This window comes from Thalassophryne amazonica, chromosome 18 (genome assembly GCF_902500255.1).
Source record: "Thalassophryne amazonica chromosome 18, fThaAma1.1, whole genome shotgun sequence".
In the NCBI taxonomy this organism is placed as follows: Eukaryota; Metazoa; Chordata; class Actinopteri; order Batrachoidiformes; family Batrachoididae; genus Thalassophryne; species Thalassophryne amazonica.
Genome location: NC_047120.1, coordinates 33,442,541 through 33,464,575, shown reverse-complemented (window position 1 = coordinate 33,464,575; position 22,035 = coordinate 33,442,541). Strand labels below are relative to the sequence as shown.

Sequence of the window (22,035 nt, the reverse complement as noted above, 5' to 3'; positions counted from 1 at the left end):
AAATCTCATAAAACTTGAGATGTCATTAACATTGACAACTGCATTGGGTCGGTCTGGTAATCTTGCAATTTAACTGCTGCACACGGACAACAGCATTAACATCTCAACATAAAACTCTTTGTATATTGTGCCTAAAACTCTCGTGAATATACTATCTGGGTTTTTAGACATTGTTTGTTTTATGTAAACATGCGAGAAGCTCAGATTGTTCCTCTGTTATTTTCAATGGGAATCGCAGTGAGCTACGATTGCTTCCTGTTCATGTTGTTCTGGGCGAAAGTGAAGTTTGCTCTTTAATGTCCTGCTTATTGTCCTTAACAACACTGTTTGTCCTGTTTGTTCCAGAGTAATATATATATGTCTGAAATTCAGTTTGCGTTTATTAAGATCCACGCAGGCTAAACGTAGCACAGAATATTTGGAAAAATTGTTTTAGTAGGTTGTCAGGGTCTCATGCATGCAGTCTCTTATTAACGTGATGAAAGGCATAAAAATTTACATTTTGGTAGTATAATGTTCATTTGCAATTGTTGTCATGTGGTTCCTCTATGTTGTTTAGACTGCAGTGACTCTCTGACATGCAAGGAATTATTGGCTATCTCAATAGGACAAATGCAAAGAAAATTTAGACTGCTGACATGTTTAAACACCAACATGATATTGGCAAGATGTTTTACTCCCATAGAAGGAGTTACTACCATGTAATTCAACTTCATACTCATCAGTACTACATGTTTAACTAAGGCTGGGTCGCACCAACATAGCTTAAATTAAACCTAGTTTAGGCCTAAACTGAATTTAGTAAATCCATGTTTAAACTGGGTTTAAATTAATCTGAGATGCGTTGCACGTCTTAAATTTAAACATGGATTACCTAAACTGGTTTAATCAAGGATTAAAATAAACTTAAATATGTTCATCAGCCGCCATTCATGGGTATGGTTAAATGTATGCATAAATAGACAAAACATACAACTAACTGACTGTAAACAAACAAACGATGACACATTGAATTATATAATAATATAATGGGCCGTTGCGTTCAGTGCTCTGGAATGGCCTGTTTGATATATTTGTAAACACTGTCGCGTGCCGGCCGTTACATTGTATCACTCGGGCAGTGAAGATGGCAACTTGTGGACACCAAATAGATCTCCATCCACCATCTGGAAACAACCTGTGGCATAAAAGCGTAAAGCAACGAGGATCTGGAGAATGGGTGCCACAGCAGCGTTCCTCTCACTTCTGTGCTTGATTGCTGGTCCGACTTTTTCATTGAGGTACAATACAGACTCTTTTGTGAATATGTACCGCTGGAGAAACTCACTGTTGCTGTAGAATTCAACAGGGTTTAGCCTATCTCGAATATTTCTGCATGGAACTCTATCTTGTAACTCAAGCAGACGAATAACAGCAGCCATGTTGTCCGAATAACTAATTTAAACCTCCTCCAGGGGTGGTTTATATTAAACAGGCAATCCAGGTTTATCCTTGGGTTAAAATCACTGGTGCAACAGACTCACAGTTAATCCAAGTTTAAGTGGGGTATTAAATCTGAGATTAGCCATGGATTAGATTTAACCAGAGATTAGTGGAAACTAAATTTAAACTAAGTTTAAGTTTGGTGCAACACGACTAAAAAGTAAACTGAGATTAAATGTTAATTAAAGTTTAAACCACGTTGGTGCACCCCAGCCTAAGAGAGTCAGAAGAAACAGCTCACACTGTGTACCTGAAATAAATGTGAAACAAAATCCAAGATGAGTTTTGGTTCAGAAAATTTGTGCAGAACAAGTTACTCCCTGCAAGTGTTCCGGTTAAGTGACAACACTTACTCGGTTTGCATGTTTGATTTGGCCACAATTTCTCAGACTGCACCCAAGTGAGAAGCCGCTCTGAGACTTGGCACACATTTTCCAAGAGGAAACATATAAATGCACAACTGCTTTCTGTATACTCTACTGAAATTAACATGCCACTCAGCACCTATATTGAACTTAGGCCTGAAGCACACCAGCTGCATTGTAGGTGCATGGCAGCTGTGTTGCACATTGATTGGGGTGTAAAAATTAAGCAATACAAGTAAAACCAATTTTAAAATATTACATTGACTACACTGATGCACAGCCACAGACTACTAAACTGATCTACAACTGTGTTCAAAATAATAGCAGTGTGTTTTTAAAAATGCAAGTAAAGCTCAAAATCCTTATAACAGTCTTTATTTTCATACACAAAAACGCATTGGGAACACAGCGTATTGTAGACCAAATCAAAACATTAAGAAAAATGTATCAACTTTGTTATTTCTTTACAGAAAGTGAAGGAAAACAAGAATATTAGGCAGTTATAAAACAGCAATTTCTGCATTTTTCTTTACAAACTCAATTATTTACTTTATAAACTGAAAAATGCTTGAAGATTTTTTGTGTGAATCACTGAACTAATATTTAGATGTATAACCACTGTCTCACATCTGTGTTGCATGGAGTCGACAAACTTGTGTCACTTGTCAGTAGGTATTCCAGCCCAGCACGATGAGACCACATTCCACAGTTCCTCTGCATTCTTGGTTTTGCATTCAGAACAGTATTTTGATGTCACCCCACAGGTTTTCTATTGGATTAAGTCCCGGTATTGGCTGGCCACTCCATAAGGTTAATCTTGTTTGTCTGGAACCAACAAGTCTGGTCTGGTGTGCTTGGAGTCATCTTTGTTGAAACACCCATTTCAAGCCATTTTCTCTTAGGCGGCAACAAGACAGAGGTCTTGTGTTGGATAGGAATTGTTTTTCTGAGTGGCACAAATTGTGTGGCATCTTACTGTTTGCAAATAGTTGTACGTTTTTGAAATGTACAATTTATATTTGCATTCTAAGTTATAAAAATGGTTTGTTAAACATGTTTGGGGTTTTCACAGTAAACAAACAAAAACTTTTTTTTTCTGTTGAGATTTTATGTGAATTTAGGTTCATTGCGACCTCCCTCCAGATCCATTTTGCCTTGTGTATTCAAATGAATGGGAAGAGATCTTTTAACACTTGGAATTAGGTGTTTTTGGTGGACTTTCACATTGAATACATGAAAATGGCAAACTGTTGTAGTAGTCCCTGAGCTGCTGTGCTGCTGTGTGTTTAACAACAATTTGAGTTGAAACTACATAAATCTCATAATTACTTCTGAATTTCAATAACCAAACAGCTGAAGACTTATTTCACTCAATATCCCTTCATCAGACAGAATGTTTCTTTCCAACAGTGAAGCCATTCATATATATATATATATATATATATATATATATATATATAAACTCCAACTGACTGTCCAACAACAACATACAGTAAAACTCATCTAAATCATCATCATATAAACCAGATATTCGCATTCAACAGACAAAAGCAAAAGTCCCAACGCTTTTGTATGGTTTTCCATATAAACACATTACATGATTGATTTTGTGTAACAGATTTTCGCTCACATCGGACCTGTCCAATCGCAATGCATTTCCATTAAAAGCCCCTAGCATATACCAAACAAAGCAGTCTGGATGTGCCCAGCCGAGTAACAGAGATATGAAATGAAGATCAGCACTGACACTCGTCGATTCCATAAAAGTGGGTACCAAATTTCCTTGATTAAAAGCATGGCTGTCCTTTTTTTCAAACCGTGCTCAGACATGGACCTAAACGAGGCAGGGTATAATTCAAGGCTAGTGATTATTAACAAAATGCTGCTTTTTGCCTGCTCCGTAATATGGTGTTAAGTTTTACACATATTCCCGGGTGTGGCAAACCAAACCGCTTTAGGTTAGAGCCCTCTGCCTGGCTGCAAACCCTCCCCAGAGCCTGACTTGCACCTGCTAAATGACTTAGAGTGGCTGTGGTTTGTCACTTTTACGTTTTCACTCCTTCTTCTCCAATCATATTAAAATAGCTTTTGCAGTGCACTAGGGCTGCAGCTATTGATTATTTTAGTAATCGAGTATTCTATCGATTATTCTGGCGATTAATCGAGTAATCGGATAAAAAGTACTTTAGCGTTTTAAAACATTAACAGTCCAGGACTCTCCCTAAGTAATGGCACAATGTCACTGTGTCATCATGGAGATTGTCAAATTTAGTGTGTCCCTTTGTTTTCCTGGGTAAGTATTGATTTTTTCACATCTTTACAAGTTCTGGATCTTTCCTGGTGTCAGGAGCTCAGCCAAAGTCGGGCCAGAGTCTTGACATTTTGCTGAAATGGCGATGGGTTGTGGCTTTCTGTTTTTTGTTTTCCCCAACTTGTAAAATTTAACCATTTTTTTTATTTATTTATTTATTAAGGTGGTGGACTGGGTCCCTGCATTAATTTCTTTTTAACACTCACTCTGGGATTCAACCAATGCATTTCATTGTTAGCTGGAGGTTGAACATGCAAGCCTCACAGTCACTGTTTTTTTATTATTATGATTTTATTTTTTTATATTTTTATTTTATTTGAGTTCCCGTGTTTGTGAAGCATTGTGTGTTGACCAAAAAAGTGAAAATTAAAAAGCGAAACACTCATTGTGAGTCTAAGCAAGAAAACATAGAAGAAAGAGTGGACTTCTTCAAGAGACCGTCTGTGGCCGGGATGGAGCTATGTGAGGGCAGTGCTGAGCTGCTCACACCAGGCAGAGAGAGGCAGGCAGCAGCGGACTAAAAAAAAAAAAACAAAAAAACATACTGCTTTGCTTTAAATGCACAGTAAGCTATTTCAGATGATCAGCGTGGACCATCTTTTTCCTAAAAGGCTTTATTTCACTCTGTCTGTGGTGTTGGAAAGCTGTAGCTTTTGTGCTAATTTGATTAGCGCTTGCTGTAGTCTTCTTCTGTTTGTTTTCCTGGGGACATTACAGCGCCATACACAGGCCTGACATATGTACTACAACGTTAAACGAAGCTTCGAGGCACAGAATTTGCCTCAAACATTTTTTGTAATCGAATTATTCAAATTACTCGACTAATCGTTTCAGGCCTACAGTGCACCCACTGATTACATTTCAATCATGGACCAAACACATTTAGCAGAAAAGTCTGCAAATATGAGCACTTTACAACAAGGAGTCAGAAAAAGATGCTCAAATGACACACAATTCACAGAGGAAAACTGTATGTACCATAGGTTTGGAGGTTTATGATTGTATAAAGAAGTGGAGCTCCTTGAGGGACAAATTAATCCAGAAAAAGCCGCTGTTCCTGCGGCAAACTGCATAAAGAAGTGACGGAGAAGCATAATGGGGTTTTAGGATTTTAAGGTACCACTCCGCAGCAGACATAGAAAAAACAGATTCTTGTCCATTTTATACATATAATGGAATTTGTTAATTTCATACAAAATGCGAATATTTTTATACACAATGGATTTCGTTTATAACGGACAAAATTTAAATTTCAGATGCTTCACAAGAGGGGCTGGAGTTAAACTTTGAAGAAAAAAAGTGGGCGCACATGCACACTGAGATTTGGTAGATGGAGGGATTTTGACAATAAATATGTATGGTACATTAACTTTGTAGTAGAGAAGCTGAATCTTTGACTGGACTGGGTTGCAAGAAGCGAGGATGTTTCGCTTCAAATCGCAGAAGCTTCCTCAGCTAAAATTCTTGCTCTGGTAGTCTGACTTCTGTCTGACCCTTATTTAGCAGGAGTAGGGGAAAAACTACAGAGGATCTTCAGACAGCACAAAATCCCAGTTTACTATGAACCTGTTAACACCCTGAGACAGAAATTAGTTCACCCTAAGGACAGGATCCCTAGTTACAAACAGAGCAATATAGTGTATTCTATCAGATGTCAGGAAAACTGTAACGAACACTACATAGGTGAGACTAAGCAACCTTTACACAAAAGGCTATACCAGCACAGCAGAGAGGGTGCCAGTGGACCTCAGTCTGCAGTTCATCTCCACCTTAAAGACACTAACCACACATTTGAGGACAAGGAAGTTAAAATCTTAGCCAGAAAGAAGAAATGGTTTGAGAGAGGGGTGAAGGAGGCATTCTATGTGAAACAGTTGAAACCCAGCCTTAACCGGAGAGGGGGTCTGAGACACGTTTTGTCCCCTGTTTACAATGGGGTACTCAGATCAAAGCAGTTTCAGTCTTTTGTTCATGGTAATGAGTCATTCACGTCATCAGGAGAGGCGTCAGTCCCATCGTTAGGAGGGACAGCTACCCTGTCATTAGGAGGGTGCTAACTAGAGCACAATAGGTGCTAATTACAGCAATTTAATCACTAGCCAATAGCAGTCTGCCGCTCGGTAGGAGGCGTCTGGTTAAGTTTAAAACTCCAGCTTTTGTGGCTTCTGTTTGTTCTTCTCGACAAGGGTCAGACAGAAGTCAGACTACCAGAGCAAGAAAATTAGCTGAGGAAGCTTCTGCGATTTGAAGCGAAACATCCTCGCGTCAAGCAACCCAGGGTCCAGGGCCATACCTACCACAAAATTTTGACATTTATAACCCTTTGAAACACTATTTCCTACATTTTGAGGGCCATTGTGTGTTACTAACTGGGATGTTAAATAATGTGCAACATGTCCTTTAAAAAAAGTTAGAAAAAAAAAAAGCCCCCCTATGCTGGTTAAATCACAGCATAGATAACCCCTATGCTCAACTGCACCATCTAGTCTTTGGGTATTCTTTAAAATGCTTGTGATTTTTCTATGCAATATACCCCCTTGTTGGTAAAAGCAAGACATTTATCAATTTAAATGTATTTTTCATGTAGTTAAAAAACAAAAACAAAAAAAACACTGATCACACATTGCAGGACTATATTATGAATACATACACCTTCTGTGCAATGCACCTCACAACTCTTTTTCCTCCTCCTTTCTGTGAGGTCCACTGGGCCTGAAAACCATTGTAGGGCAAACACTGTATTGGATCTCTAAAGATCACACACGTTATTGTTCCAGAGTCATCTAAGGTTAGCCTACACTAAGGTACTGCATTTTTATCTAACTAATACAAATATAAACTAACATATAAGTCACAAAGAATATGAGCAAACCCAGACTCACTGAGGTATTTTTCTCCTAAATACAGTTCCTCCTGTTCCCAAATCACACAAGTTACTGAGGTCGAAAAAGAAAACTCAGATCTACCATTACAATTAAAATGTGACACTGTGTTCTTAAAATAAAACATAATTTTTATATTTATTACAAAGCATTTATCAGTTATATGGTTAAAACAGGGGGACATGTGAATAATTGCACTGCAGGTGCATTTAAGGTGTGTGTCCCTAAACTTCCTGCTTGTGCTCATACATGTTTCAGTAAGGTGCAACATGGATCATAGTTTAAAAAAATAAAACTTTGTCCGGCGCCCTGCCACCATAAAATCACAACATGAAACGGGCAGAATTCAAGGCCACTGTTCAGGGCAGCTGATCACCAACAGACAATTTCTCAGCACAGAACTGATGTTGATTTGCGCTCATATTCATCATTTGCTTTTCAATAGATGCTGTGATAAATTAAACAAGGAACCTCTATGCTGTCAACACCCAAATATTTATGGATCTAAGGACATATAAATAAATTCAGCAATTGCAAGCGGCCTCAGCTACGAGGACAATAAATGACTGATAGACTGACAATCTGAAATTTCTGTGATCCCTTCCTCCAGCTGTCAAAACGTAGACTGACAGGACAATGAACCACCTCGTTATGATATGTTATCTTCAACCTTAAGAACAGATATACACACGCTGCTGTTTATGCACTTCGACTCTTGAAAAGCAGCCTAGACTATGACAGAGCGATCAGTGTCATCTAACAGACATAAACAGGCTAAACGATCGTAGCTTTTAAATAATTGAGTAGCACAGGTGAAATACAATCAGTGGAGCCACAAAGCGACGTAGGGCCTGTAGTGACCCCACACCTGCTTTAATAGCTGGACGTCACACGTTAACCATAACTTTAGCAGTTTTAATTTACTGAACGCATAGAACTAATCAAAAGTCATTGCGAACGATATTGTTGGAAACACTTGAGACATAGGAAAAACAAAGGTCAACCACTTGGCGGTAAAGCGTGATTAAAAACAGCTCAGGGAATAAAAAGCTAGCGAGCAGAGGTGTGCGGACAGGAATAACCTAAAACGCTGCATTACATGTAGCATGCCAACTAGACTACAGTTAGCAAGACAGCAGCACGTCGACCAAAAGGATAAAAACAGAGTGTAGTTAATTCAAAGGTTACAACTCCAGCGAGTGTGACAAGTTGGACAAGTACACCGAATGTATTGACAGAACTCCGGGTTATGTGACATGGTGTGAGTTAACAAGGCAACTTGGATTTTGATGACAGCTGCAGCGAGTCAGCTGTCGTTAGTCAACTAGCTCGAAGCTAACCGGGCTAGCCGATGTTAGCTAAGACAGCTAATAAGCGCTCCTGTTTAACCGGACAGTCAAGTCCAGTATAGACTGGTTTCCATTTGTAACCTACCTCCGAAGTGTTACGAATAATACGCTATCCTCTGTTTGGGGCAGACTGTAAAAACGGGCGGTGTACTACCGAACTGTTTCCCCACTATAATCCCTTCTTCTCGGTAAGCGGACATTCAGCGGAACTGCTGCAGCGCTGTGCCACGTCCACATCCGGGCACACACTTCTCCACTTCCTCCCTCACAGTTCCTTAACTGGCCGTTCGAGGCTCCAAAACAGAGCAAATTCCCATAGAACCCCATTTTAAAACGTAGAATTTTAGAGCAGAAATAAATATAACAGCCTAGTCAAAAAACAAAAATAAACAGTTTTGATGTCTATAGACAGTTTCTTCCTCCATGACACGACTGGACATATCAGGCTTGGGCCAGTCAGGGTCACCACAAAATTTAACTGTGTTATTTGGCATTACGCTTAACCCCAAGCTATTTAACTAGAGCACAATATGATAGTAGTGCCTTTCTCATTCTGAAAGCTACATGGCTGATTTTGATCAAATTACAGGACTTGCAAACCCCAATGTTTACACGCTGGATTAAAGATGCTCTTTATTTTTCTAAAAGTTAAAAAAAAACATCAGCACAGAACCACAATAAAATATGGGGCCCTTTCTTGGATAATGTTAAGACTCACATCTCATTGCCTGCCTCCCAGCAGAGTAAACATAGGTATAGTTTTTTCCCCCTCTCTTCTCTCTTTCTTGGGATGGATGTGGATGAATGGAAGCAATGATGATAACCACAATGTAATAATTCTATAATCATTGGTCATCCCCTTCTCCCCCTTGTATAACTGCACAAAAATATAAATGCAACATTTTTGTTTTTGCTCCCATTTTCATGAGCTGAGCTCAAAGATCTAAAACATTTTCTATAACACAAAAGACCTATTCCTCTCAAATATTGTTCACAAATCTGTCTAAATCTGTTAGTGAGCACTTCCCCTTTGTCGATAATCCATCCCACCTCACAGGTAGACAGTATCATTAGACAGTATGATTATTGCACAGGTGTGCCTTAGGCTGGCCACAAAAAAGGCCACTCTGAAATGTGCAGTCTGCTTTATTGGGGAGGTCGGGTGGGGGGGGGGGGGTGTCAGGAAAACCAGTCAGTATCTGGTGTGACTACCATTTGCCTCATGCAGTGCAACACATCTCCTTCTCATAGAGTTGATCAGCAGCCAGATGCCATTGAATGTGAGCATTTGTCCAACTCAAGTCGGTTACGACGGCGAACTGCAGTCTGGTTGAGATCCTGATGAGGACGACAAGCATGCGGATGAGCTTCCCTGAGATGGTTTCTGACAGTTTGTGCAGAAATTCTTTGGTTTTGCACACTGATTGTTGCAGTAGGTGTCCAGGTGGCTGTTCACAGACGATCTTGGAGGTGAACATGCTGGATGTTGAGGTGTGGTTACACGTGGTCTGCAGTTGCGAGGTCATTGGAAAGGCCTTTAGAGACGGCTTATGGTAGAGAAATTAACATTCAATTAATGGGCAACAGCTTTGGTGGACATTCCTGCAGTCAGCATGCCAATTGCAGCTCCCTCAAAACTTGCGACATCTGTAGCATTGTGCTGTGTGATAAAACTGAACAAAACTCCATTCTGATTGAAAAGTATACTACATTATTTGTCTGAGCATAAAGATTCCAAAAAGGTAAAGTTTGGACAATGATGACTGAATGTTATGGCGCTTAGGGGTGGAGCAAAAATGGTGACAAAGGACAATATCACATAAAGCCACAATGCTTAAGATCAAACTAATATCCATACATTTTGTGCTGAACTACAAACTTCCTGTTTCTCTCAAACCTTTGTCACTGAGTAAGCAAGTGTTTCCAATTGGTGGTGACCAACGTTTTAGCTGCCATCAAGCCGGCTACAAACTTGTATAGTTGGAGCTCATGAAAATCATTTAAAATCAAAAGGGATGGTGCCAGTGGAACAGAAATATACAATATGGCCGACAGATTTTCTTAAAATAATTTTCAAAAACCAATCAATCCAGGCATTCACAAACCACATGTTGAAAAGGTGCCAGATGTACAATTTGGGTCAGCCTTATGTTTCATACACTAAAGTTTACTTGGAGTCATATATATCCTGTTAAGTTTAAGTTAATTTGTTAATGATCAGGATTCCTGGAGGACTGTTTAACTGTGTACCAAACACCATTCCAGTCAAAAGGCTGAGGTCAATAGTATCTACCTGCCAGAGTGAGTGCACTGGCAATGGGAGATGTTTCCTTCAAAAAATAACAGTATAAGTTGGAGATGGTTCTCCTGTTTCCCCCTAGTTCCACTCTGATTTAACTACTAACAGTCAAAATTTATTAAATTCACCCAGAGTCTAGGGGGCCCGAGAAAAGATTTGAATTTTCATAAACGATAAAAGTTCTTTGATGACCACAATTTAAGTTGTTTGACTGTCTAGTAATAACTTTTATTAATTTTATCTAACGTACCAATATTTCCCCCCAAAGGGCCACTACTTTGTTGTAGTTGGGGGTCTTGCGAGATTCATTGTTCTCAAGAGCTATGCCAGACAGGGCTACCCATATTGGACAGATCAAAGGATAGAAGCCAGACTAAAAGTGGACCCTCCCAGTGGATGGAGCTTGTTACCCTTGATAGGCAGTTTGTCTAGGAGAGGAAAACTCTGATTACAAACCCGGGTAGATAGAACTCATCAGCCGGGCAATCGTCTATGAGAAGGAAACTCTGAAAGAAAATCACCCCTCCCCCCAGGTTGGGGTTGGACACAACTCTGTTACGAAAAAAAAAAACCCAAAACATCCTTGTTACGGAAACAGCAATGGGAGAAAATGAACACTGCTGAGTGTGATGAGCTTCTAGAGTCATCACAAGATACTTGTATGAATGACAGTGGTGAAAGCTGAGATGAAGTCACTGCCAGGAAGATGGAAGTCTTGAGTGCCAAAACCAATAGTGCAGCAAGTAACTGAAACAATACTTCAAATGGTGATAAAAGCACCAAATTTGGCAAGAGTACACCTTAGATATTACTGTTTTGAAAAACCAACGGGCCTCTTGAATTTTCAATAGGCGGCCACGTAGGGATCAATTGAAGAATTACATAGGGGTGAAAATGTAAAAATGCTCCAGTCATATTGAAAATTATACCACATTATTACCACATGATGGTAAAGATTCCAAAAAGGTATAGTTTGAACTATCTATGACTGAACGTTATGGAGTAAAAACCTTAAGAATGGTGACAAAGGTCAATTTCAGTTTGTACAGGGGTCAAAAATTAGATTTGCTCCAATTTTAGTAAAAAAATGGTGCAAATTGTTGATTGAGCTACTTGGATTAATGAATGGAATAGTTTTGACTGTGTTGAATGCTTGGTCTATAAAGTAAAGGTCAAATAATGTTGACGTCCACTGAATTCTATGACATGTGACATATGTTACCCCGTAACCTGATAACTAAGAATAATACATGGTGCAAACTGTTCCTTTTTGAAACCGTTAACTCAGCCAATAATTTGCATCACCTTTGAACAAAACTGGAGCAACTCTAACTTTTGACCCCTGTACAAACTGAAACTGAACTTTGTCACTATTCTTGTTGTTTTTACCCCATAACTCTATAGAATTCAGTCATAGATAGTCCAAACTATACCTTTTTGGACTCTTTACAATCAGACAAATAATGTGGTATAATTTTCAATATGACTGGAGCATTTTCTATATTCTGACCCCTATGTAATTCTTCAATTGACCCCTATGTGGCCGCCTATTGAAAATTCCAGTGGCCTGTCGGTTTTTTCAGAAGAGTAATATCTAAGGTGTACTTCTGCCAAATTTCATGCTTTTATCACCATTTGAAGTATTCCTCTGTAAATATTCTGTTATCTGCTGCACTACAAGATCAGAATAGGATTCTGGAAGGTATGAATGATGCATGAGACCGGGAAGTTAGCGCAAGTTACAGCAGAGATGATACACTACAATTTACACATTCTTGGAGTCAGTGAGAGCTGATGGACAAGATCCAGCAGATATAGGAACAACACGGGAGAGACAGTGTTGTACAGTGGTAGAGATGACGACCAACACCACGAGGGAGTAACCATCATCCTGAGGAAGGGAATGGAGAAGTGACTGATGGAGTGGAAGCCTATCAACAGCAGGCTGATGAAGATCAAATTGAAGGGTAAGCACGTCAACACTACTATCAACCATGTGCTATGCACCAACCAATGACAGTGAAGATGAGAACAAGGAGACATTACTACAAGCTGAACTGGAGAACACACCAAGATATGAGATGAAGACTGTGATGGGGAACTTGAATGCCAAAGTTGGAAAGGACAACACAAGCTGCGAGAGACATGGGTAATTCTTCTTCTTATAATTTCAACAACAAAAATGTTTAGAAAGAATTTAAATCTTAGAAAAATGTTAGAAATAATTTAATAATTACATTTATAAACAATGTTGGTTAGAAATTGTACGTTTTACCGTTACAGTGCCGTCAACAGCTAAATATGAGGTCAAGAAAGACTGACTTTATTTCATTTTTTTTTCTTATAAAACAAGTATTTATGTTCATTCAAGTCAAGAAGGGGTGACTTGAGCTGATGTGACTGTTATAATATTCTTATTTAATGAAAAAAGACAAAATTGCTAAAGCAATCCCCTCTCACTTGCCAAGCACAAGTCACTCAAATAGGAATTTTTATTGCAAAAATGACACTTAAGCACTTTTATATAATGCAGATTGAATCTTCCCATGTTGTCAACCATGATTATGATCCTGCTGGATGCTACATGTCCACTGAAATGCACTGTGCACCCTCCAACTGGTCAGATCATAACAGAGATGCTACAAATCACATGACCACTAGATGGCAGTAGTATCTAATGTATGATAAATGAATCGTCAATGAGGCTTCATAGGCATATGGGAAGGAAAAAAATGGTGGGAAATCCTCTTCAGACTGAAGGGCCATGTTGCCAAAAGGTTGTAACCAAGTTACCCGAGGCCAAAATATGGCCATTGGGTACTGCAAAGACTTTGTGTCTGTCCGTCCGTCTGTCTGTCTGTGCTCAGCATAAGTCCAGCCCTATTAGTAGTATCGAAATAAGATTTTGCACAAAACATTTTCTCATCAAGGTTTACAATTTTGTCAGGAAGGACTTTAAGAAAGTCACATTTTTATTTTTGGCATATCCACAATGTCTATACAAATATCACAAAATGACTCACCATTCTATCTTAGGAAAAACAGAAAACAGTAAAAATCCTTTCATTGCTTCATGGATACATTATGGTCCACCATATTTTTCAACTCCACGGCCTCTTTTCCAATATAGTCTTGGACTGTGTCCTCAGATTGTCTGCTTGTTCACCACAGAAGCCTATAATTATTTCAGAGCTGTTATGGGTGTCTTGGTGGCTTCCCTCACTAGTCTCCTTCAGCATAGTCATTTTTAGAGAACTGTGTACCATACTGTGTGTATTTCTTAACGATTGATGTAAATGAACTTCAACACAGATTCAGTGACTTGGAAATGTTTGGGTGATTCTTAGACTACGGGCACTTATTATGTCCTTTGATCATATTGTATGAAAAACAGAAAAGGGGAAATTTCACACTTTTATAGTTATCTTTACAATGAAAGTGTGTTAAGAACTTTTTTCTAGTAGTCTATGATGACTTTTTCACTTTTTTTCAGCATCATTATATGCAAATATTGCCGTTTTGTGCTTGTCCCACACCCAGACTTTTGATCTTCAATGATAAAAATGAATGGTAAAGAAACGTTTTTTCTAATGTTTTAAAATATCTCTGAATAAAATATCAGTAAAATAATCAAAACATAATTGGGGTATTCAATGTCATACAACTGTTGTGATTTTTTTTTAACAAAATGTAGTTGTCCCACACTATTGCCGTAATTTCCACCACAACACTGTAATGTCCCTTTAAACAGTTTGTATGAAAGATTGTTTGGGTAGTTTCTATGGAGATAAACGGTGACATCAGAACACATGTATATAGCGCCAAATCACAACAAACAGTTGCCCCAAGGCGCTTTATATTGTAAGGCAATGGTGTGGTGGAAATTACATTTACAAGGCCAATAGTGCCCGTAGTTAAAGAATCACCCATTTGTGTATCCCCTGACTTGTCCCAAAGAAAACTGTCTGTTTAGAATAATATGAAGCATCGTGGGTTCAGACTGTCTGCATTGAAATAGAAATCAAAGTAAATGTCAGGATCACTGTTTTTGCATTTTCCATATTGGCTCTTCAAATTTGAAGTTGTACCGGATAGAGAGGCTTTCACAAAAAAAAAAATTAAATAAATAAAATAAAATAATTGTGTAGAATATATATATATATATATATATATATATATTATATATATATATATATATATATATATATATATATATATATACACACACACACTCTTTATAGAGTTCTCAAAGTCTGTTGCTTTGCTTTAGTATCACACTGGATTTGATTTCAAGTAATTTCATCAGTGATATGAGACGTTCTGTGTTTTCATTTCAGAAAAAAATAAATACTATATAGTCTAAGCACTCCTTGGCAATTTGGAAAAATGCCTCCAGGCCTCTCCTAGCCCTAGAATCAGCTAGCTTTGGACATATTTTGTCACTGTGCCCCCCCACAGAGAAATCCAGGATCCGCCACTGGCAGGGTTACTGTATTTGTCTGCAGATAAATAGACAAGTAATAAACATGGCCAGTTTATTAGGTACAACTAGTGAAAACTAACACAGTCTAATTCAAGAGGTCTGTAGCAAATTCCCCTTCATTAATGTTTTAAGTTATTTATTTACATGAGCCAAATGATCCTATTTCACATTATGATCTTCATGCCCTAACCATTTTTGTGGCATCAAAGGCCAAATGACCTTGCCCCTAAAATGGTGCCAGTTCCAGGCCTGGTATGAATGTTGGCTGCCTGAACGGTGTCCCGGTGAACCGTTTTGAAGGACAGAAGCTTTCGACTGCTTGAATCGATCACATTTGTTGGCTTTGACATCATCAACACTGACTGCCATTTGGGAAGTTGCGTTTGACATCTCTTTGAAAAGGAAACTGAATCAACAATTAAACATTGTAACACACAACTCTCTGCAGCGCTCAGACACAACTGTGAAGTTGGTGGGGGGTTGGAATGAGAGATGTGGCGGTTATTTTGGGAGGGGTATATCTGCAAGCATCCCCCTGTGCAGAGTGTTTGAGAGTGACATGGCAAGTGTTGAATACAAGAAAGGCACAACGCACACATGCACCTCTTGAGTGCCCTCCCTGCCGACAGGGCGGCATTCCAGTGATAGCAGATGAAAGCACCCCCTGTCTCCCTAATGGGTGGAGCACTTTGCCCTGTGATACCCGGCAGCAGGCAAAGCTGAAGTAGTCCCACGCTGAAGGAGGATAAAACAGTCTGCACCCGTGCTGATCGCATACAACCGGAAGCTTGTGAGCGGAAAACCGGGATGGTAGCAGAGGAGATTGTGGTCTCGCTGTCAGGTGGAGCACCGTGGGGCTTCAGACTGCAGGGAGGGCAGAGCAACACAAACCAATACAGGTGGCCAAGGTACAGTGGAGACTATTTGTTCAGTGCAGTCTGAGGTTTTAATGGGGTTCTTGCAATTTGTCCTGCTTTGTTGGAAATTTTATAATTGCCGTATGGTGTTACTATGCATCTAAGCAGTTTTTTCCATAGTGAATTCTATAATTTTTGTTTTGCATGAGTGAAATAACAGTCCAACCTCAGTAGGATCTGCATTGTGTGTTAAGGTTTGTGTGTGTGTGTGTGTGTGTGTGTGTGTGTGTGTGTGTGTGTGTGTGTGTGTGTGTGTGTGTGTGTGTGTGTGTGTGTGTGTGTGTGTGGTGTGTGTGTGTGTGTGTGTGATAAGCAGGGGTTGATCTTTTCTTTTTTTTTTTTTTTTTTTTTTACTTTTTATTTGGGTTTTTTTTTTTCACCCACAATTCAAAACAGAACATTACCTGAGACAAGTGCTAAAAATAAATAAATAATGAAATAATATACAAATGAATGTTTATGAGTTCAATGGTACAAAGATTTCATGAAGTTCCAGCTTTCACTGAATTAAATATTCGTTCCATTGAAAGACTGTAAAAACATTCATTATTTGTTTCATACAATGGTTAAAATAGATCCTTGTCATTTGATATTTTATTAATTTATAAACAGAAAGGGGACTTACATTTTGGTGTTCCACTGCTGCTAAAGTCCAAATTGTGACGCGTAGTCCGTGTTGCTGTGCACTGACCTCGGATTTCCATTAAAAAAAATGACTTTGTGTAGTTCCTCATTCCAGCCAAAAATTACGTCAGCTTTTCATCTGAACAGCTCTTTACGCATCCAGATGGCTTACATCAGAGTGGATTTTGTGTGTGTGTTACAGCGCAATGGATTTGTTTTGTGTGCGTGCACGCATGTGGTGTGTGTGTGTGTGTGTGTGTGTGTGTGTGTGTGTGTGTGTGTGTGTGCGCAGAGTGCAATGGTACCAAACGTATGGAACCAAATTTGCACTCTAAATGGAACCAAACTGCACTCTAAATGCAATGCAACACAAATGGGATGAATTAATCCATGTCATGTGACATACAACGCACCAATCAAATGACAAGGATCTGCTCAGCCGTTATATAACATAAAATTAAAATAGTAATAATAAAAATGCAATGTATATAATTATTGCTGCATATGATACAAAAATACATACATCAATAAATACATATTATATAGTGCAATAAGAAAGATAACACATATATACACACACATATAAAAAACAGATTAACCTCATGTCAGAACCAGTTCCCAATACTTTCTGCACCCCTACACTTTAAAGATAAAAATATTCTTTGACCATGTACCATCTCCGGTTAAAAAGGTCCATTTTCGTTTGTAACGATGCAGTAATTTTTTCCATCATATACGAGGGCTGTCAATAAAGTAACGGTCCTTTTTATTTTTTTCAAAAACTATATGGATTTCATTCATATGTTTTTACGTCAGACATGCTTGAACCCTCGTGCGCATGCGTGAGTTTTTCCACGCCTGTTGGTGACGTCATTCGCCTGTGAGCACTCCTTGTGGGAGGAGTCGTCCAGCCCTTCGTCGGAATTCCTTTGTCTGAGAAGTTGCTGAGAGACTGGCGCGTTGTTTGATCAAAATTTTTTCTAAACCTGTGAGACACATCGAAGTGGACATGGTTCGAAAAATTAAGCTGGTTTTCAGTGAAAATTTTAACAGCTGATGAGAGATTTTGAGGTGATTCTGTCGCTTTAAGGACTTTTCACGGAGCGAGACGTCGTGCAGCGTTCTCAGGCGGCGTCATCAGCCTGTTCAAGCTGAAAACCTCCACATTTCAGGCTCTATTGATCCAGGACGTCGTGAGAGAACAGATGTTTCAGAAGAAGTCGGTTTCAGCATTTTATCCGGATATTCCACTGTTAAAGGAGATTTTTTTTAATGAAAGACGTGCGGACGGATCCGCGCGTCGGGACGCAGCCGACGCGGTGCGGCGGCACAGGAAAAACACCTCCGTGTTGATAACCATTTGTAAAATCCAGGCGGCTTTTGATGGCTTTCAGTGGAGTGAGTATATGAGAAATTGTTTAACAGGCAGGACATGTTCCAACTTGTCCTTAAGGCTTTCAACAGAGGTGTTTTTCCTGTGGCGGAGCGTCGCGGCGGCTGCGTCCCGACGCGCGGACCCGTCCGCACGTCTTTCATTAAAAAAATCTCCTTTAACAGTGGAATATCCGGATAAAATGCTGAAACCGACTTCTTCTGAAACTCTCTGTTCTCTCACGACGTCCTGGATCAATAGAGCCTGAAATGTGGAGGTTTTCAGCTTGAACAGGCTGATGACGCCGCCTGAGAGCGGTGCGACGTCTCGCACCGTGAAAAGTCCTTAAAGCGACAGAATCACCTCAAAATCTCTCATCAGCCGTTAAAATTTTCACTGAAAACCAGCTTAATTTTTCGAACCATGTCCACTTCGATGTGTCTCACAGGTTTAGAAAAAATTTTGATCAAACAACGCATCAGTCTCTCAGCAACTTCTCAGACAAAGGAATTCCGACGAGGGGCTGGACGACTCCTCCCACAAGGAGTGCTCACAGGCGAATGACGTCACCGACAGGCGTGGAAAAACTCACGCATGCTCACGAGGGTTCAAGCATGTCTGACGTAAAAACATATGAATGAAATCCATATAGTTTTTGAAAAAAATAAAAAGGACCGTAACTTTATTGACAGCCCTCGTATACCTGTTTTAGCCTCTGTTTCCATTCAGTTACCATTGGTGACTTCACATTCTTCCAATTAACAGTAATGATTTTCTTGGCAATCATCAGTAAAATATGTAAAATATATCTTTGGTTAGCACTGAAAACATCAACTGATTAAATAAAAATGTATATTTGAAGGGGTTGATCACTGTATGCTGAACAGAGCGTGGTCAGGATATTTATGAAAAGGCAGCTGCACCAAGACAAACTCTAAAAAGTCCTGGCATGCAGAAAAACTCGGTCTGCATTGGGTGTGCATGTGGCATTAAAGGCACCAGCTGCTTGTCAGTGAATTTACCTGCAGATGTAACCGGTTGGAAAGAAAACCTGCAGACTGTTGATTTTTGACTCAAACACAATCCTTCCACTGTCTTTAATCCATATTAGTTCCAAGGTTTTTCATCTTTGACCATAAGATTATTGGTTGGGTTAATAGGGTTTTAAAAAGGAATAGTTTGCACCATCTCCCAGGCTTAGTTATCATGTTAATATGATATGTCACATATCATAGAACCCAATGGACGTTGACCTTGTTTGACCTTTACTTTGGAGACCAAACATCCAACACAGTCAAATCTTTCCATTTATTAATCCTTTTATTTCAGCCAATAATTCGCATCATTTTTTACTGAAATTGGAGCACTGACCTTTGTTACCATTCTTGCTGTTTTTACCCCATAACTCCAGAACATTCAGTCACAGATCATCCAAACTATACCTTTTTTGGAATCATTATGGTCAGACAAATAATGTGGTGTAGTTTTCAACATGATTGGAGCTTTTTAAAATTTTGACCTCTGTGTAACCCTTCATTGACCCCTACAGCTGCCACCCTGGGAATGCTGTATTAGATTTTTGTGTAGGCCACAAGGCTAGATTCTAAGTGGTACAGATTAGGCCAAAATTGAAGATTGGCTCGTGGACTATATTTAAATATGTAGTTCTGTGATATTTCACTTCGAATTGGATAATTTCCACATGCACAGAGTTAGACATGAAATTTTGAGGATGTTTAACATGAAATCCTGAATATATTTCAACCCAAAAAGTGGGTAAAGACAGATTTTACACAGTACCACCTCTTTAAGGTGTATTCAGTCAATCTCCTATGTTTTCAACTGCATTCCCCCAAATCCGTTTGTGTTGGCGTTGACATTTGTTGCCCATCCAGAATGTCCTCCCTAATAAGAACAGCTATTCCAGACGCAGGGAACGCGACCTTGCTGACACTGACATTAATTGTTGGCCAACAATTACTTATGAGCTTATAAAAATGGCTCCTGCTTTAACACAGCGTAGTCAAACACACAAAGAGTGCGCGACCAGTGCGCTTCCTGTTGGTGGTGTTTGAGTATGTGTGTAGTTGGGCATAGTTCAGATAAACCCAGTTGAGATTAGAGCGCTCACTAAAAGGATCAGAATAGCTCTTTTAAGAGGAGCTGGAAGCAGGTCATGGAAAAACACCTCAGATTCGTGCACACGTACACCTGCAGTATCACATAGCTTGTACTGTATTACTATGTCTGATTTTCTCGGTGTGCAAGCATCCTCTTTTAGTCCGTCTAGGAATGTGGCTGATTTTCCTGTGAGGTTTTATTTCGGGTGTGTGGGGAGAAACACTTGGCCATGCAGCTGTTCAAACCTCCTCTTTCGTGATTCTCACTTGCCCCAAATGTGAGATAAGATCTGACTTTTAGCCAGAATTGTTCACTTGGTGATACAGGCATCAGATTTGGCATGAATGTTCTTCATAAATCAGTGTTTGAGAAAAAAGTACTGGCCACCTGAAAATCCAATATGGCAGCCAGGTAGAGGTCAATGAAGAATTACACAGGGCTCAAAATTAAAAGATGCTCCAATCATATTGAAAAGTATAACATATTATTTGTCTGATCATAAATATTCCAAAAAGTATAGTTTGGACTATCTGTGATTGAATGTTAGGGAGTTATGCAGTTGTCCACGTTTGTTGCCAGTCCGATCAGGTGGCCACTGACTTTAAACGTCTTCTGACATCTTTTGATTTAACTCAGATTGTGGATAAACCAACCCACAATGCTGGACACACTCTGGACTTGATTATCATTCATGGGCTCATAGTGTCTCTTACAGAAATATCAGACACTCCCATTTCAGATCATTTCTCAATTCTTTTTGACGTTCTTGATCCTCCACCTGTCAGTAAGCCTCCCGCCCCACCTTCTCGCCGCAGGATTATTACTTCGTCAAGTGCTGGGGAATTTGCAACTGCTTTCGTGAATATGGAGATTTCTACTTATTATGAAGAGTCTCTCCCTCAAGGCCTAGATAGCCTTTTATCGTTTTCCATACCACCTGTACTGGGATCCTTGACAAAATTGCTCCTTTTAGGTGCAGGTCTTCTAAACCAAGGGCTAACCCCTGGCTAAATGACACTACTTGTGCAATCAGGCAGCACTGCAGACAGGCAGAACGTCGCTGGAAGAAGGACAGACTACATGTGTCATTGGAGATTCTTAAGGACAATCTTGCTCAGTATCAGAGGGCAGTGAAGGAAGCTAAATCCCAGTATCTGTCTGACATTATTTCCACAAATGGACATAGCCCTCGTGTGTTGTTCAACACAATTTATTTGGTTGTGAACCCCCGCACCCCTCATTTTGAAAATGCCACTGTTTCTACCTGTGAGGACTTCTTACACTTTTTTGTGGATAAGGTGATGTCAGTGAGAGCACTGAGAAGCTGCAGTATCAATCTGGAGGAGTCTGTTACTACTGTGCACTCTGCAGTGTTTGATCATTTTGATCCCATCACTTTGACATCCCTCACTGACATTGTTAAATGCATGAGGGTCACTAACTGCCCTTTAGATTTTCTTCCTGCTAAATTACTGAAAGAAGTGTTCACCACTGTTGGCCCTGTTGTGTGGGCCGCTGAAGATGAGGTACTGCTGGCCCACCACCACCAGATGGCGCCCTGCTTGAAGTGCGGGCTTCAAGCACGAGAGGGCGTCATAGCAACCGGGAGTGACAGCAGTCACTCGTCATCAGCATCAGCTGTCACTCATCCACATCATCACCACCACCTTAAAGGCCGGACTGCAACTCCACCTCCCCGCCGAGAAATCAACTACCAATCAGGTAATTTTCTCTGCTGAACAAAACCTTGTGTAATAGTCTGAACTTCTTTTGCAGCCGTTTTCCTGTGGTGTTGCCTTATCTGTGAGATTGGCGTTTGGTGTGATCAGC

The 22,035-nt window shown here is 39.7% G+C and overlaps 2 protein-coding genes across 5 annotated transcripts in view; one reads left to right on the top strand and one right to left on the bottom strand.

Moving 5' to 3' along the window:
• The window catches only part of sec24c (SEC24 homolog C, COPII coat complex component), a 60,246-nt gene extending 51,599 nt beyond the window's left edge, over positions 1 to 8,647 (bottom strand). For all 4 annotated transcript variants that reach the window (XM_034193272.1, XM_034193274.1, XM_034193275.1 and 1 more), the window contains exon 1: positions 8,475 to 8,647. The gene's annotated coding sequence lies outside the window, so the exon portion shown is untranslated. The remainder of the gene's footprint in view (positions 1 to 8,474) is intronic.
• Positions 8,648 to 15,831: 7,184 nt separating this feature from the next.
• The window catches only part of LOC117530750 (synaptopodin 2-like protein), a 42,862-nt gene continuing 36,658 nt past the window's right edge, over positions 15,832 to 22,035 (top strand). Inside the window, 2 exon segments of the mRNA XM_034193670.1 lie at positions 15,832 to 16,045; positions 16,048 to 16,079. Coding sequence (XP_034049561.1) covers positions 15,979 to 16,045; positions 16,048 to 16,079 — 99 coding nt within the window. The 5' untranslated portion in view covers positions 15,832 to 15,978.